At 37.9% G+C, this 17,962-nt stretch overlaps 1 protein-coding gene across 3 annotated transcripts in view; it reads right to left on the reverse strand.

Annotated features, from left to right (window-relative positions):
• Positions 1-289: 289 nt before the first annotated feature.
• The window catches only part of GSTCD (glutathione S-transferase C-terminal domain containing), a 134,941-nt gene continuing 117,268 nt past the window's right edge, over positions 290-17,962 (reverse strand). For all 3 annotated transcript variants that reach the window (XM_055296824.2, XM_063611125.1, XM_055296829.2), the window contains 4 exons: positions 13,256-13,389; positions 10,152-10,182; positions 5,899-5,968; positions 290-2,562 (listed from right to left, as the gene is read on the reverse strand). In XM_055296824.2, coding sequence (XP_055152799.1) covers positions 2,426-2,562; positions 5,899-5,968; positions 10,152-10,182; positions 13,256-13,389 — 372 coding nt within the window. In that variant the 3' untranslated portion in view covers positions 290-2,425. The remainder of the gene's footprint in view (positions 2,563-5,898; positions 5,969-10,151; positions 10,183-13,255; positions 13,390-17,962) is intronic.

Genomic DNA, 17,962 nt, shown 5'->3' on the forward strand with positions numbered 1-17,962 from the left:
TCCAGATTTACTATAAAGCTACAGCAATCAAAACAAACAGATTAATGGAAAAGACTACAGAATTCAGAAATAGAACCATAGATATAGATCAACTGATTTTCAACTGAGGTGCCAAGGCAGTTCAGTGAAGAGAGGAAGGGATTTTTATTTAATGATGCTGAAACAACTATATATTCCTCAAAACCTACCTACCTTTATATGAGAGTTTGATTTGAGATCGATCATAGACCTAAATGTAATAAGCTAGGACCATAAAGTTTCTACAAAAAAAATCTTAGGAGAAATCTTATAACCTCAGAGTTGGTAAAATTTATTAGAAAGGACACAGAAAATATTAATCATTAAAGTAAAAGGGTAAATTAAATCTTCATCACAATTAAAACATTCATTATGAAAATAAGTAGGTAAGCCACAGACTGGAAAAAATATGCTCAATGTGTTTACCTGACAATATTTAATGGGAATATTCTATATCTGATTTCAGTGATGGTTGCATGTGTATATACAGTTGTCAAAACATCTCAAATGAATACTTAAAAATCTGTTATTGTATTGTATATAAATTAAACCTCAATTAAAAGAAGAAAGTCCAGAATAAAAGAGCATGTTGTTATCTATAGGCACAAATGACTAAAATACTCAGGGCTAATGATTAATTCTTTTTAAAAATTTTATCCCAGAAAACACGATTCCAATATGTCTCCCACCCCCACCCACACTGCTCTGTAAAATACTCCTATATTTTAATCCATAGTGATGATCAACGATAGTGCTTTCTCCTCATGATACATGTTGTACAGGGGTTGAAAACATTAAAATAAATCTCAAATGGAATAAATTGGGACATGTAAAAGTTAAAGAATTAGCAGCATTGAGAAAGGATGCATCATTTGTCTTTTAAAATGTTGGCTGGCAGAAAAAGAATTTAGGTAAGTTTCCATATTCTGCACTCCTCACACCACTAATAAGTTTTACCCAGAAATATATCAATAAAAATGATTGACATCTGAATAACAAATCCTGTGACAACACACTGTAGTATTCCATAAAGAACTTGGCCAGGTGAGGTGGCTTACGCCTGTAATCTCAGCACTGTGGGAGGCCGAGGCAGGTAGATCACCTGAGGGTCAGGAGTTCAAGACCAGCCTGGCCAACATGGAGAAACCCCATCTCTACTAAAATTACAAACAAAATTAGCCAGGCATGGTGGCAAGTGCCTATAATCCTAGCTACTTGGGAGGCTGAGGCAGGAGAATGCAGAGGTTGTGGTGAGCCAAGATCGAGCCATTGAACTGTAGCCTGGGCAACAAGAGTGAAACTCTGTCTTAAAAAAAAAAAAAAGCTTAACTAATTCTTGAATCTTTTTCTTCTAGATGATTTACTTCTATAGGCAAAACATTGTCTTTTGCAACTCATCTTTGAATTGAAAAGAATCTAGGCCAAGGTTTTGAAAATACTGGATCCTCAATAATTACTTATAAACTTAAATGTATTAATCAATGTACTTATTGTTAAAATGTATGTCCAAATTACACTTTCCCATAATAGGAAATTTATGGCAATTATTTAATAATTTGAACCAGTGATGATCTCATTTGGTAATTTATGGGAAATTTATTTGTTTATTTATTTATTAATTCATTCATTGATCTGAGTCTGGGTCTCGCTTTGTCATCCAGGCAGGAGTGCAGTGGCACTATCAAGGCTCACTGCAGCCTTGACTTCCTGGGCTCAAGTGATCCTCCCACCTCATTTTTTGGATTTTCTGTAGCGCAGGCTGGTCTCGATATCCTGAGCTCAAATGATCCTCCCACCTTGGCCTCTCAACGTGCTGGGATTATAGGCATGAGCCACCATGCCTGGCAGAAATATATTTAAAAGGAGTATATTAAATGCTATACAAGTTCAACTAACCCCAGCTTAAAAATAACTGTACTATAATTACCTGACTAGATTTTTTAAAGTGACAGAAAAAGTACAATTGTTAAAAGTATAAAAAACAAAAAACTCCACTGAGTCTACTTTCAGTCCCCATGTGAATATCTAAATTAGTATAAAATAAAGGCTGTTAAGTGTGCTGTTTTGAATTAAACATCACATTGGCAAGATCAGAGGAGCTTGTGAAGTAAGAAGGAAATTGTTATTCCTGTGATGGAACCTCCACTAATATTATTCTTTTGGCAGCTGAGACTTCAGGGGATACTCACTATGAAAACCAGCAGTCCTTTAATCACACATTGTAAGAGCATTTGTGATGCTTTGCAGGGAGCCTTTACTTCCAAGATTTCCCTGTTGCTTTCCTTCCTGAGCACAATAGGTTCAAGATGGCTAATGCTGTTTCCTAGTTATGCCAAGAACCTCCTGAATGCCACTGGGCATCCAACGTGAAGACAGATGGCAAAATATCAAATGTGAATATCTCATTTTAAATGGGGACTCCCACAATCATGTTATTTTTGGGAGAGCAGCTCTCTGGCTCCATGGATATCACTTGAACGGAGTATCCACATTCTTCTGCAGCTCTTGCTCGATCCAGATCCACCAAGCACATGCACTGTTTTCCTGAAATACAGTCAAATGGTATCATGAGACACCCTTTCACTAGCAGGACAATTTCAGTTTGTTTAAGGGAATCTATATAGTGACAAAATCTGCAAGTACTATGGAGCATTCTTTGTACCCCTAAGTTTTGTTTAGTTTCTTTCAATTTAATTCTTGATCAATGTGGAAAGACGATGGTAACAAAAACATGGCACGTCATATATTTGCCTCTGCTAATAATTTAAAGAATGTTAACCTTTTCAGATGTATTTATAAGCAAATCTCAAATTAGAGCCTCAGACTGTATTTCCTACTTTGGTTAAAAATACATTTAAAGACCTGTTCTCTGCTTTCCCTATAAAACTACATTATCTGTAATGTTGTGGAAAAAAAATTTGTCTTTAAGAATATTTAAAATAACATGCTGATTAAGTGGTGTCTGAAAGACATTAGCTTTTCCAGCTGAAGTTTTTTAGGGCTATGAAGAAGTGAGAAATGAAAAATATTTGAGAAAATTCTCAATTACATGCCTTTTATTTCAGGTGGAAATATAATGTTGAGTGTAGTATACTCTTAATTTTCTGAGCTCCTGTACCTCTATAAAATAGTGGTATCGTATTTCATTTACAATCTTTGGAAGACAAAAGAGGAAACCTGACTGGCAAGAAAAGCAGTTAATTTGTTTTCCTTTGGCAAACACAAACTTTAAAGGTAGCTTGGGAAAAATGATTTGGGGCTGAATATATTCAAAGCCATGATTTACTTTTATACTTTCAATTGCTCTAAATTCAATATATAAGCTTCTTCATCCTCCTGGAAAAAGATCACTGACTATGCAGAACTTCATTATATTTTTCCTAAACAATTATAATAATGCCTAAACATTGAATGACAGTGGAAACTGATAAACTAAAACAACTTCAGAAGTGAAGACAGATCACCAAAATAGAAAAGTTCTATGAACAACAGAATCCTCACAGAAAAAAACAGTGGAAGGTGAAATCAGTAGGTAAGAACTAGCAATGAGAGACTTACATTTAAAATGTTTATTTTGTACATTTTCCTTAAAAGGGCCCATCCCACAAAGAATAAACTGTGTTAGAAATGATATAAAAAGAGATGTCTAGAATTCCATTTAGGCAAAATCATCCCTTCTTCATTAACAGCCTTATGACTGACATTCTTTTTCTTTTCCCTTAAAATATTGTCTTTTCTTTAAGACATCTGTAAATGTTTCTCCCATCTACTTTTTAGTTTAAAATGAAACATTCTCTGTCAGAATGGGATGCTCTACATTCCTTAAGTACCCACCCAGGGTTTACATTGCAGCTCATTTACCCTTGGCTTTGATCCCAGTCCAGTTAATTTTTCCTTTTCCATTATGTAGAAGAATTTCATGTTTTCACATGTTGAAGTGTCTCTACAACTGAAATTTAGCTGCTGGTAGTCTACCTTTGTGGGCCTGGGGAGTTTCCTAAAAATGTTCGCAGAACACAAGAATGGCCTGTGTAAAGCAGAGATGTAGACGTGACAGCTTTCTCTCAATGTGATTCCCCCTGTTCTTCCCATTGCCAAATGCCCCCCCCACCCCCGCCACTCTAGCAACTTCCCTGCCAGCTACTCCCCTTTAGTTTGATACCTAAAACACACATCTACCATGTACCCATCCATCCACCATACTAATTATGTCTTCATTGGATTGCTATCATTTGAATGTGTCCTCCAGAAAGCATGTGTTGGAAACTGAATCTGCAATGCAACAGTGTTAGAAGTGGGGCCTAATGTGAGGTGATTAGGCCAAGAGGGTGAAGTGAATGAATTAATACCATTATCATGGTAGTGGGTTCATTATCTAGAGTGTGGGTTCCTTATAAAAGGACAAGTTCAGCTTTCTCTTGCTCTCTCTCTTGCCATGTGATGCCTTTCATCATGTTATGATGCAGGAAGAAGACCCTCACCAGATGCCAGCCCCTTAATCTTGGACTTCCTGGTCTCCAGAAATGTGAGCCAAATAAAAATTTGTTCATTATGAATTACCCAGTCTATGGTATTGTGTTATAGCAGTGCAAAACAGACTAAGATATGGGTCTAGTGAGTGGAGTCTCATCAAATGTGTATTTGATTAATTCAAAGTGTTGGAGATGGGAAAAGGAGGAGCAAGAAGGAAAGGCATTGAAAGAGAAAGAGGTTGCAGGCAGGAGAGGATGAGTTCTTTCCAAATGTTTATGCTGCAGAGAGTGAGAAAGAGAAGGAATCACTTACTCCTTGAGTCTCAGGTCTCAGGTCTCCAAGTGTGAGCATCTTGCTATGCTGCCTTTGATTTTAGAGATTAAAGATAAGGATTTCGCATACAACTTGGTCTCTGAATGTAAGTTAACAGCTTCATCTGGTGCTCAGCCAAAGAAACAACAATCTGTTTTCTAGTATATCATGGAGGAAAAGGGGCTACATTGTAAATTTAGAGAAAAAATATGATGGTGTCCAATGTTGGGCTTCTCTGAATAATTTTAAGATTAGTTTTGACTGAACCCACTTATCGTAAACCCTGACATGACACCAGTATGCTGGGAAGCAGTAACTAAGGTGGACAAGAACTTCATGTCCAGAATCAAATAATTTGGGTTCATAGTATAGCTCCATCATCTACCAGATGAAGGACCCCAGGCAAGCTTTTGTCTCAGTTTTCTTATCATTAAAATGTAAATAATAGTACCTACCCCATATGTATATTTGTAAGAATTTACCAAGATAACAGTCGAGAGCATTTAGCTCAGTGCTTAAATGTATAACTATTAACTGCTATTATTCTTTTAAATGTGATTTCTTTTTCTAAAGTGAAGTCTTCAATAAATCAATTACGTATTAAACTTGAAATGTTTCTGTGGTCTTCCAATTTAGGTAATATTTAATATTGTCAAACAAATTGGTCTATGATAAATAATACACAAGTATCCTTTTTCCTGAGAAAGCAAACATTATCATCCCCATGTATACATTTTATAATGCATCAATTTTAGTATATATAGTTGACTTTAATCTTTATTATTTTCTTTTATGGCTTTTGATAGATCTTGCAGTTTGTTCATAACAGTAAGAGATTTAATGTAAAAATCCTACTCAATGTACAAACATTCAAAATACATTTAAAAGTATTAAAGTTAACCAAAATAGGATAAAATGTTATAGTTACAATACCATTTTCAATATGAATTAAGTTTTTTTGGGAAGAACATAATTTAGTTTCTCATTGAAAAACAGACTTCATGTTGCTAAATTTTTCCCATATAGACTTGGTCCAATCATTCCCAGTCACACTGTGCATAATACACTCAACAGCTGCTCTGTGAAAACACATACCTATGAGCCTTCGTTGGGGTGGGAGCTGGACAGCTGTCTGGTCTGCAAATCTGCACAGAATCATGTGTTCCTAAAAGAAAAAGCAATAGAATGTGGGTTTATTTTTATCTTCTGTTTCAAAGTTATAAAAACAACCACCAAAAAAACTACCTCATTTTTCTGGAGTTCAACATTGTTTAATTGAATAAAGTACTGCATAAATAGTATTTTTGAAAAAAGTAAACTTTCAGAAGATGGTACTTAATATATTTCTTCCCTTCAAGTACACTGTTATTTTTTTGTTTTGTTTTGGACAGTCTCGCCGTCGCCCAGGCTGGAGTGCAGTGGCGCGATCTCAGCTCACTGCAACCTTGGTCTCCCAGACTCCCAGTGATTCTCATGCCTCAGCCTCCATGTAGTTGGGACTACAGGCACATGCCACCACATCTGGCTAATTTTTTGTATTTTTTCTATTTTTTTTTTTTTTTCAGTAGAAACGGGGTTTCACTATGTTGGCCAGGCTGGTCTCGAACTCCTGGCCTCAGGTGATCCGCCCACCTCAGCCTGCCAAAGTCCTGTGATTAACAGGTGTGAGCCACCATGCCCAGCTGGCCCAGATGTAGTTCTTAAGAATAGATGTACAGAAAATTCTCAGGGTCATTTTGCCCAGTTGCTTTTAGCTGAAATATAAAAATATGTTTACATTTTGCTATTATAATGTGTTAAATTAAAAGACCAAAAATTCACTTATATTTTTCTTTTATAAAATGTATTTGAAACTCTGGAATGTGGTTCCAGGCAGTCTTGCTAAGTGGCTTTTCTTTGCCTTCTTTCTTTTGAGACGGAGTTTTGCTCTGTTGCCCAGGCTCTAGTGCAGTAGCGCAATCATGGCTCACTGCAACCTCCGCCTCCTGGGTTCAAGCAATACTCCTGCCCCAGCCTCCTGAGTAGCTGGCACTACAGGCACACGCCACCATGCTGGCTAATTTTTGTATTTATTTATTTTTTTTAGTAGAGACAGGGTTTCACCATGTTGGCCAGGCGGGTTTCGAACTCCTGACCTTGTGATCTGCCCACCTTGGCCTCCCAAAGTGCTGGGATTACATGCATGAGGTACTGCGCCTGGCCTGCTAAGTGGCTTTTCATTCTATCAGAGGAAAAGGAAGCAATGCAGATCACTGTGTGGCTTCTGTAGTCTTCTGGGATATCCAGCAGGGTGGTAGCTAGTTCTTGGCTTTTCCTGACTCTTCCCTTCACTTAGTCCTTTTAGAGGAGAGAAGCCTGACCTCTTTCTCTCACTCCAAAAGGCTGCAGGAAGTGTATCCCTTTCTGTTTTAAGACAAACTGTAAAGACGGCCTGAGGTAAGGACCTGATTATTACTTCTGCTTAACAATCTTAGAAAAGAGTGCATTAATGAAAAAGAAATGAAGGCTTTAAAAGCAGAGTTGATGATTTTGCACAGTACTCTTAAATCTGCATGTAGCCAAAAGTGAGTGATTATGCAGAGTCGAAATGAAGCAATGATCCCACGACAACTGTTCATTCAGAACAGCTGTTGTTTCTAAGTGTGTACATAATCTCACCTGTCAGCTTAGCAAACAGGTTAAACTCAGATTCATCATTTGTTCCTTTAGTATTCTGTATATTAAATTTGAAGCCTCCATTTTTAATAAGTGAAATGAGTGTGGCAATGTTGGTTTTTTAAAAGGGATATCTTTGTCTCAACTTGTATGCTTTAAAAAAAACCATTTTAATGCTCACTATAAAATTTCATGACAATAGGTGAGAAACTAATAAAATGGTTTCAATTAATAACTTTAACTCCTCACAAACTAACAGGCATCAATGAAAGGAGAGAAGGATAATTTAGAATTACATGACTTGAAGAAACAGTGTGCACTTTGTCCTCATGGTGTTTGTAAATTAAGATTCATTTTATATAATGGTAATGTCAAGGCAATCGCAATCTCAGATAAGATTCAGTTCTCTTGTACTGATAATTCTCACCATATTTTATTGGAATTATTTGTGTGTATGTTCTCTTTGGTCAAAATCAAGTTCTGAAAGGGCAAGGCACATGGTAGGTACTCAGTAAATGTTCCCGTCTAAATTGAACCGTAGAGAAAAACACTTCCAAAGTGAGTCTCAAAATACTTTGGCACAAAGTTCTGAGGCCTTCAAAAGGCCAAGCAGCTTTTGGGGGTGTTGGAGAAAGAGTAGATAAAGGTCATGACTGGTGTACTGGAGAGTTTCTGCTTTCTGAAAGACTCTGTGTGCCCTGTCCCTACTGTAGAAATTTTACATTCTTTTTTAGCCAGGAGACCATGGGCAACCTATCTCTTCATCACCCTTGATTTTTTCCATACATCCTTTCATTGTTTGGTTTAACTAGCATCACTCAAGGAGGGATTAGAAACAGGGGTCTAGTTTTTGTTTTCCCAAGTTCTTTTTTCTTTTCTTTCCTTTTCCTTTCTTTTCTTGTCCTCTCTCTTTCTTCTCTCCTCTCTCTCTCTCTTTTCTTGAGACAGAGTATCACTCTCTCACCCGGGCTGGAGTGGGAATGCAATGGCACAATCTCAGCTCACTGCAACCTCTGCCTCCTGGTCTCAATCAATTCTCGTGTCTCAGCCTCCTGAGTAGTTGAGATTACAGGTGTGTGTCACCACACCCGGCTAATTTTTGTATTTTTAGTAGAGACGGGGTTTCACTGTGTTGGTCAGGCTGGTCTTGAATTCTGTTCTCAAGTGATCTGCCTGCCTTGGCCTCCCAAAGTGCTGGGTTTACAGGCATTAGCCACTGCACCTGGGCTGTTTTCCCAATTTATTTTCTACTTTATTGGCATAGCCTCGTGAAAGAAAGGTGAGATGTTTTGAATGTTATGCAAATAAAGTTTCTTGGGTCCTAATGTTTCTTCCAAAATCATACAGTTTCCTAAAATATGTAAACTTTTAATCTAGTAGGTGAAGGCCAGCAATGTTGTGGTTTTGGCTGAAAGCATGAACACTAAAAGTTCTCCCCTCTCCATATCTGTGCATATTTGTACAGGGTGCGGGGTTGGTAGGAAGAGAGGAAGGTGTGAGTAGCACATAGGGTGGTAAGAGACAGAGCTGGAAGTGGGCATTTGAGTTATAAAGCAGGAATGAAGGAGATACAGCTGCTGATGTGGTAACAATGAACATTTTTAGGTCACTATACCTCACTATATTTCAACTGTTTGATGGAAGAGAAAGTAAAAGTTCTAAAATATAGGGGCTGGTATATAAAATGAGACTATGTTTTTAGTGAGTCTGTGCAAAAAGTGGCATTAACTAAGAATCCAAATGAATTTGTCAACTTCTGATGGAATTATTTATATATTTTTCTCAAATATTATCATTTCTTAAATTGTATTATACCATGCTATTGACCAGTTATTTGGATACTGGTGATGTTTAGGAAGCTAGAAACTGTTTTGATCAGATTGGTGACTAAAAACTGTATATGTTCTGACTACTTTTGGAAGACAATTCTCTGTGGGTCTCTTGTGTTTCTTCATGTTTTACAAGCAGAGACACTGACTGTCTTTGTTCCAGACCAGTGGTCAGCAAGGTTTGGCCCACAGGCCACGTCTAGCCTATGACCAGTTTTTGTGTGGCTTGTGAGTTAAGAAAGTTTTTATATTTTTAAAGAGTTGTAAACCAACAACAAAAACAATAAGAATGTCAAAGATAATGAGAGGAATACCTGGAGATTTGTTGTGGCCAGGATAGCCTAAAATATTTACTATCTGACCTTTTACAAAATAATTTTCCTCTGTTATAGATCATCTTTTCAAGCACGTTTGCAGAGTAAACAGCCTTGGAAAATATATAGTTTCTCTCTCTGGAACAAAAGGGCAGGTGTTACCTGGCCCATTTGCTTCTGCCCTATGGGAATTGGGCCGTAGAGAGTCAGTGTGAAAACAATGGTATTGTGGCTACCACTATTGCCATGAGCAACAAACTGTCTTTTGTCTCTGACTTAGGTGTCTCATATCTTCTGCCAGCATCCACTGGGCAGGCTAACTTGTTAGACTGCAAGTAGAGTTAAAATCTCAGACCCTTCACAAATCTTGTTACCTACTTGAAGAGTTAATCTGGATTTGCAAAAGAAAGAGAAAAAGAAACCCATTATTAGACATTCATGAGTTATTCAATTACAACTATAGATTATTTACTCTACTAGAAATATGAGAGGGAAAAATATAAAGGATAAAAAGTGTATTAGGATGACATCTAGATCTTTTTAAGGTTACCTTGTATGATAAAGTTTTCTTGAATTGTTCACTGAAATAGAAAAAAAAGGAATTAGTCATCATTCTAAATATTAAGAGTAAGATAATCCTGAAGAAACTAAATTATATAAAAATATGCTTTGTATGTAAAAAGCATAAAATGCTATGGTGAAGTAAAAACTATGCCAGTTTGAAATGCTTTTATAAAAAGAAAAGCATATCATCAATATGTTATTAATTTTAAGAAATCTATTCCACAGATTGTTTACACTGTTAGAGAAGCACCTTTTTTGTCTCTATCCCTCATGGGAACACTAAGATCCAGGTGTTTCAACATGTGGGTTTTACTGTTATTCAGATGTGGCACAGCCAACAGATCAGGAGAGGACTGCCATTGAAAAGATACTTTATTACTCACAGTTCCCCAAGAAGAGGGGGCATGCCATGTGATGAAGGGCCACATGGGGAAACACCAGTATAGGTCAGGAGGCAGAGGTTTCCATGGGAAGAAAAAGGTGAGGTAAGCAGGCTTGGGAGTGGCTAGTTTGAATAATTTCAGTGAACTCAGGCATAGGGCTGTTCCTACTTGTTTGATATCTGGCCCTAGGGTAGTAGGGCAGGGGGATAGTGGCCTGGAAGTAAAAAGAGCTTGATAAAGGAGGTAGTTGTGGGGTAAGGGCTCTGGGTTGGTTGGTTTACTTATGCAAGGTATGCTTGTTGATAAGACCTTTACTATCTCTAGGAATTGGCTAGCCCTGGGAGGAACAGTCTCTCTAGGATCAGCAAATAGTAAAACATCAGAAAATTTAAAAAGGCATGATTAGTACATCAGGAAATCACTGTTGTCACAGCTAATAAAGATAAACATACATTCCATAAACATTGTCTTTTATTAATGCTATAACCTTCACTCTTAAGTCATTCAAAAACATTGACTTATACATTTGATACTAAATTTATTAGTGACAATTAGTTTGTTTGAAAAGAGTACTTCTTTCCACGTACTGTAGAAACAGTATGCTATTTATAAATTCCTCGCTGTATTTTTGGTGATTGAGATAGGTCTTATTCACAAAGAAACTTTCTAAAGATATCAGTTCAAAGGACAAGGGAGGACAAATGTCAGTAAATCTACACAGGTGTGAAAAAGACAGGAAGTGGTAGTAACATACTGTAAAGGCCACCAAAAGTTGAGGCTGAGCCCAGGCACTGTGGTGACCTGGCCAGGTGTGTGGGCACTCAAGGTGGTACTGACATGCCAGCCCCCACCCCCACCTCAGCCCCCTCTGGACTTTGGGCGCTGACGAGCATGACACGGACACCAAGGGGGGACTGAGGGCAGCCTGACATGGGCTTGCAGGCACCCCTTGGCACAAACAGCCTGGGTGCCATGGGCACCATGGATGGCAGGTTGATGGCAACAGGAGGCAGACAGGCTCCTAGGTAGAAAGGGGCAGGTCCCTGGTGAAGCCCCACCATCAACCCAGGAATGGCCCGAAGCCTGGGGTCCAGGCTGCCTGCTTCGTGGAACAAAGTGAGAACTTAGAGTGCTTTTTCCAGGCTCACCCATGGCCACCCATGGACCAATCAGCATGCACTTCCTTCCCTCTGGAGTCCATAAAAACCCCGGACTCTGCCAGACTTAGGCAGACCATGGATGACCTGCCTGCGGAAAGAAGCTACCCACTCTGGATCTCTTCTCTGCTGAGGGTTGCAGAGATGAGATGAGATGAGATGACCTGCCTGCAGAGAGCAGCTACCCACTGTGGGTCTCCTTCCATCTGAGAGCTGAGTAGACATTGTGATGACCTGCCTATGGAGAGAAGCTATCCTCTTTGGGTCTCCTCTTGGCTGAGAGCTGAGCAGACATTGGGATGACTGTCTGTGGAGAGGAGCTACCCACTTTGTATCTCCTGAGAGCTGTACTGTTGCTCAATAAAGCACCTCTTTTCCTTGCTCATCCTCCAACTGTCTGTGTATCTCATTCTTCCTGGATTTGGGACAAGAACTCAGGACCTGCCAAATGGCAGGACTAAGAGTTGTAACACAAACAGGGCTGACATGCCCCCCACCCCCAAATACACCCACTCGCCATGTTGCAAGCATGAGGAGTAGAGAAGAGATGCAGCCCTTCAGGGAGCCCAGTCATAGGAGCTCCCTGAGCCAGGGCTGACACCCTCTGAGGGGCTCTGTGGCTCCTGGCGTTTCCAAGCTTCTGGTTGCCACCATGTTCCCTAGTGCTCACAGTGGAAGCTGCTTGCAGTACACCTGGTCCAGCTGCAGCCTCGCAGGGAGCCAGCACCCATGCTGGTGCCTGGAGTTGCCTGGCTGTGTGAAGTGGCCAGACCCTGTGCTTGCTCATTCATGTACCCCTCACCACTCTGTATCTGGCTCACCCTTGGCAGGTGTGGGATCTGGGCTGGTAGTGCAAGCCAAGAGCAGCCTGCCAGGCTGAGTGAGCGGAATGAGCCCAGTGGGCCCAAGCAAAACTCAGGCAAACGCTCCACGAATCACAGAGGTTCCAGCTGGCAAAGTGACACCCCAAGGATCCTGTGACATTACTACCATTATTAGCAACAGTTCACATTTATTGAATACTTATTCTTGCCACTTCTAAAGGCTTTACACATATCATTAAATTTTCACAAAAATCTGAGGTAGTTATTATCATAACCCTCATTTTGTAGACAAGAAAACTAATGCAAAAAGAGTTTAAGTAATTTGCCTTATAAAATGATAAGGAGCTAGTATTTTCCCCCAGGCACTATACTTCCAGGTCCTAAACACTTTACTGTACTTGACTGCCTCTCATAGACATTATGTATGGTTACAGTTTTAAATTTATTCGGAAATACAGAGAGAAGTGCTAAAGCCAATAGACTTCTGGTTGCCTGTTTCCTGGATAGCCTTGCTTCTAAATTTCAGCAAAAACTGGATCCAGGGGAAAAATCAGGGACAAACATAAAGGAGTTCTTCTCTTCCTTATACAATTTATAAACAATATTTGGCATTGTGGAAAGAAGAAATGAGCCAAAAATTAAGTCATTGCAACTTTATATCAAACAAGTTTTGTGTCCTGGCTTATACCCATGTTGGTGTCTTATGTAGAACACTGAGTTTCTCACCTTTTTGGAAAATTGAACTTTGAGGTGTTCTGAATGAAACCATAACAGCAAGGGCATGTGACGAAGGAAGCCCGTGTTTTGATACAGTGCTCAATCACCATGTCTGTTGCCACTCCACAAGCATGCAACGCTACCTACAAAATAAAACCAGGCCTTAGCACTAAGTTCCCTCTTAACTCACAGTGCAATTTTCATGCCTTTTAAATAGTTCTCATTTGGCCATACCAAAGGACTACTTAGCTACACATATCAATTAATTATGAAAACTAAGCAAGTTTGAAAGGTTACAAATGGAATATTGCAAATAAAGCATAAGATTCATTCAATGGAAGATTTGATGCAATTTTAGTGTGGAAAAATTAACACAAGTGTTTATCTAAACTATAGCATCGTTCCAGGAACACTAGATTTGAAACGAGAATTTCGAGTCTATTACTCTGGTTGCCTGTGTAACCCTGAGCCACTTAAAATTTAGCTTCTTTGGGCCTTAATCTCTTCAACTATAAATGATGGTTAACAATACTGACATATCACAATGCTGTTGCAAAAATTAAATAAAAATGTATTTGAAAACACTTCCTCAAATGCCACATTAATATAATCTAGTCAGGGCGGTATTAAAACTAATTGAATCATATCATGTAGTACCTTTTAAGATGTTTTCACATAACAATCTTTAACATTGAATGATGAGTTACAGGAACTATTTTCAATGAGTTTATTGTAAAAGGATTGAATGAAATTATGAATTAGAATACTGAGTGGGGCTTCAATAACTCATAAAAATAACTCAAAATGATTTTTAAGTGTTTTTAAAACACATATCCTTAAGTATATCTATACTTAGTATATCTATACTTACTATAATCTTACTACAAATGAGATAATTATGAAAATTCTTAGGCCAAATAAAGCCTAAATAGGACTCTGAGTGAAAATCAGATGTGGGGATTCTAAAAGATGAATAACCTGTACTGGATTTTGACAAAAAACACCAAAAAAACCCTCACATCTCCATTTCATTCTGAACAGACATAAATTGTAATGAATTATAATCTTCCCTCACCAACTTCAGGGTAGGGATGGGCTCTCAGGGTAAAGAGGAGATTTTCTGTAAATTTTAGAAACTTTTTTTTTTTTTTGAGACAAGAGTTTTGCTCTTATTGTCCAGGCTGGAGTGCAATGGCATGACCTCGGCTCACCGCAACCTCCGCCTCCCGGGTTCAAGTAATTCTTCTGCCTCAGCCTCCCGAGTAGCTGGGATTACAGCATATGCCACCCCGCCCGGCTACTTTTGTATTTTTAGTAGAGATGGGGTTTCACCATGTTGGTCAGGCTGGTCTCGAACTTCCAACCTCAGGTGATCCACCCACCTCGGCCTCCCAAAGTGCTGGGATTATAGGCATGAGCCACCGTGCCCAGCGAAAGTAAAATATTATAAACCAGATGCCCCCTTTGAACTGGAAAGCTAAAAACAATACAAATAATACTCTATCGGGAAGAGGAAAGCAAGATCTCTGTTCTTAATCCTCCTCCTGAATTCTTCCTCCTCCTTCTAGATTTACATGAGCCACATAGAAGTCAACAATCTCCATGTTGCTGTCATCCCACCTTTCCTGTTTCACTCTGAAAACAGCCTAGGAAGGCTGGTATCCAGTAAAGGCAGCAACAACTACAGGGAATGGGAAAGTAAATAACCTTGATTTCTCATCTGCTCCTTTTAGTCAGCTTTTCAGAGTAAAAAACAGGCTAATCCTTATTTTCATGACTAGTTGGAGAAAATTTCATAGTAAAAATTATAGACACATCTTCCCCTGGAGGGAAAGCAAACTGACATTTACTGAGTGTTTATGTGCTGGCACTATGCTATGCTGGGTGATGGCACTCAGAACTATGCTCACAACATCCCTGAAAGACTTTATTATCTCCAATTTAGATGCAAGGAAATGAAGTCTTGGGAAATTAAGAACTTGCCCACAACAAAACAGCTACTGAGGGGCAGGATGCTGACCTCAAAGCCTGACCCCACGTATCAGGCAGCTTCTCTACAAAACCCTCTTCAGGCTCTGAGCAAAAAAGAGTTTAGAAAATTTACTTTTATAAGTCTCTCTTTACTTACGTTCACATTCCTTTCACTACATGCAAAAAAGTGAGTTTATTTCCTTCATTTAAACAAAATAAGTAACTTGAATAACTATACAATAGTTTATAGATAATGTAATAATTGTCTACTAATAATAGGTTTTCGGTCAAAAAGGTTTTACTGCATCACATACTCCTAGTTTTCACTGTTATCAGATGAAACTCAGAAATAACAGGCAAATAATGAAGACAGATATAGACCAAAAAAACCATTGGATATGGAAATTTATCATATAATAAAGGTAGTATTTCAAACCAGGGAGAAAAGATGGACTTTTTAATAAGTAATGTTTGGTTAACCAGATAGCCATATAAAAAAATAAAAATTAGATCTTTTCCTCTCATCACACATAAGAAATAAATTTTGAATGCATTAGAGATTTAAAATGCAATAAATATGAGTAAATTCCTGCACAACCAAGGGGGATGGGAAGTAATTCCTAAGCTAAAAATCTACGTGCAATAAGGGGTAAGGTTAATAAATCTGACAAAATAAAATTTTTATTTATTTATTTTTGAGATGCAGTTTCGCTCTTGTCACCCAGGCTGGAGTGCAACGGTGTGATCTCGACTCCCTGCAACCCCTGCCTCCAGAGTTCAAGCAATTCTCCTGCCTCAGCCTCCCAAGTAGCTGGGATTACAGCTGCCTGCCACCACACCCAGCTAATTTTTGTATTTTTAATAGAGACTGGCAGAAAACCAAACCATAAGTAAAAAGACAAATGACAAAGTAGGGAAAGGATTGACAACTTACAGCACAAACAAAAGGCTTATATTCTTAATATAGAACAAACTTCTAAAAAGAAAGAAAAAGCCCAATAAAGTGAGAGTAAAATGAGCAAGAGATGTGAACACACCAACAAAAACAAGCAAAGAGTTCTTAAACAAAAATTGGTCAATATTGCTCCAAGTAAGAGACATAATTGTTAATTTTTTTTTTTAACAAAGAGCCAAGATTTAAACTCAATGTGTCTGACTTCAAACCAAACTTCTTTTTTTAGTTCTCTATGCTCTATTTACTCTTTTCTTTAGATATGGAAGTAAACAGGGAGTCACTGACTGGACTTCTAGACCCAGCCCCCACATTAACTTGCTAGGTCACTCTTCCTTTCTTGTAGCCTCAAATTCTCTACCTGTAAAAGGATAAGGTTGAACTGAATGATGTCTAAACTTGTCCCAGCCCAATCATTCTCTCCGGCGTTTCTTTTCGAAGAAGGATTCTTAACTATGGATACCTTAGACAGAGAAGCAGGCTAGTCCCACCTGTGTACTCGTTTCCCCTCTTTTAAAACTTTCATACAACAATATTATAGGTAATCAGCTTTAAAATTCAAATAATGCTAAAAGGTATGCAATTATATTAAAAGTCCCTTTTTTGTACACACTGCCACACCACTGAAAGAAAATCTGTGTACCAAAGTCAATGCTGTTCAATTCATTGGTTTACTTCCTGAAAATCTGTTTTTCTATATGATGAATGTATACTGATATCTCTTGATTTGTAGATATTAGACATTTTTTATTATCTTTCTACTAGGAGAGAAGAGCTTTTGGCTTTATTTTTGCACATTTATACACTATCCTCCCTTTTTCCATCTTTTCTCATGGTTTTGTATATATTGTTTACTGCCGAGGGAAGTGTGATGGATATCAGGGTTTCTGCTTGTTTTTTTAACATCCAAGTCGTTCCCTACCCAAAAGCTCTGTAAAATGCTCTACAATATAATTTTCCACTGTTTGAAAACTTTCAGATAATTGGTCAGCTCCATAATTATAATTAAGTAGTCATCACTTACGAGTCATAAACAGTAATTAAAAATTATGTTGTGGGCAAAACAGCAAAAAGCAAATACCAATAACTAGAAAATAAAACTGTTTTGAGATTTTCATATACATATTGATGAACAGAAAGGATTCACCAATACTGTTAGAAATCAGTACCTTATCATCTGGTTGAAATGACTGTATGTTATCGTTGAAATTTTCCAAATAAACATGTTGGTGGCAGGCTGTTTAGCCTTGATACAGTTTTTGTTTTTAATGCAAAATGAGCATTTTTCCATAGTCATGGCCCTTTATGTAATACTACTTGCAAATAAATATTTGTAATATTGTTTGAGAGCATGGGTATTAATACACATATTATAAAATTTAATAATTTAAAAAGACTTAGTTGTTTCTAAGTCTTTTAAAATTCTTTCATTAAAATCTTGTTTATACTATTAATTTTTATAGCTAAAGAAAAATAGTAAATGAAAAAAATAAAGCATTTACTAAGCAAAGATAAATGCTAACTAAGCCCTTATTGAAATATCACAAAACTATGCATTTATGCAGTTTAATGCATTTCCAATATCTGGTTATTCTGCTTTCCTCTCTAGCCACAACATTTAAAAAATTTTTTTGTGTGTATTTTACTAAACAGCCACACTATTTTTACTGGAATGCATTTAATACAGGAGTTAGAACCTCTGATGCATTTAGTCTGATTTACCTAGTGACAATACCTCAATTACTCTCCTAGGCAAATTATTCTCTTCAGAGTGAATCTACTTTTAATTTAAC

This window comes from Symphalangus syndactylus, chromosome 10 (assembly GCF_028878055.3).
Source record: "Symphalangus syndactylus isolate Jambi chromosome 10, NHGRI_mSymSyn1-v2.1_pri, whole genome shotgun sequence".
Lineage (NCBI taxonomy): Eukaryota > Metazoa > Chordata > Mammalia > Primates > Hylobatidae > Symphalangus > Symphalangus syndactylus.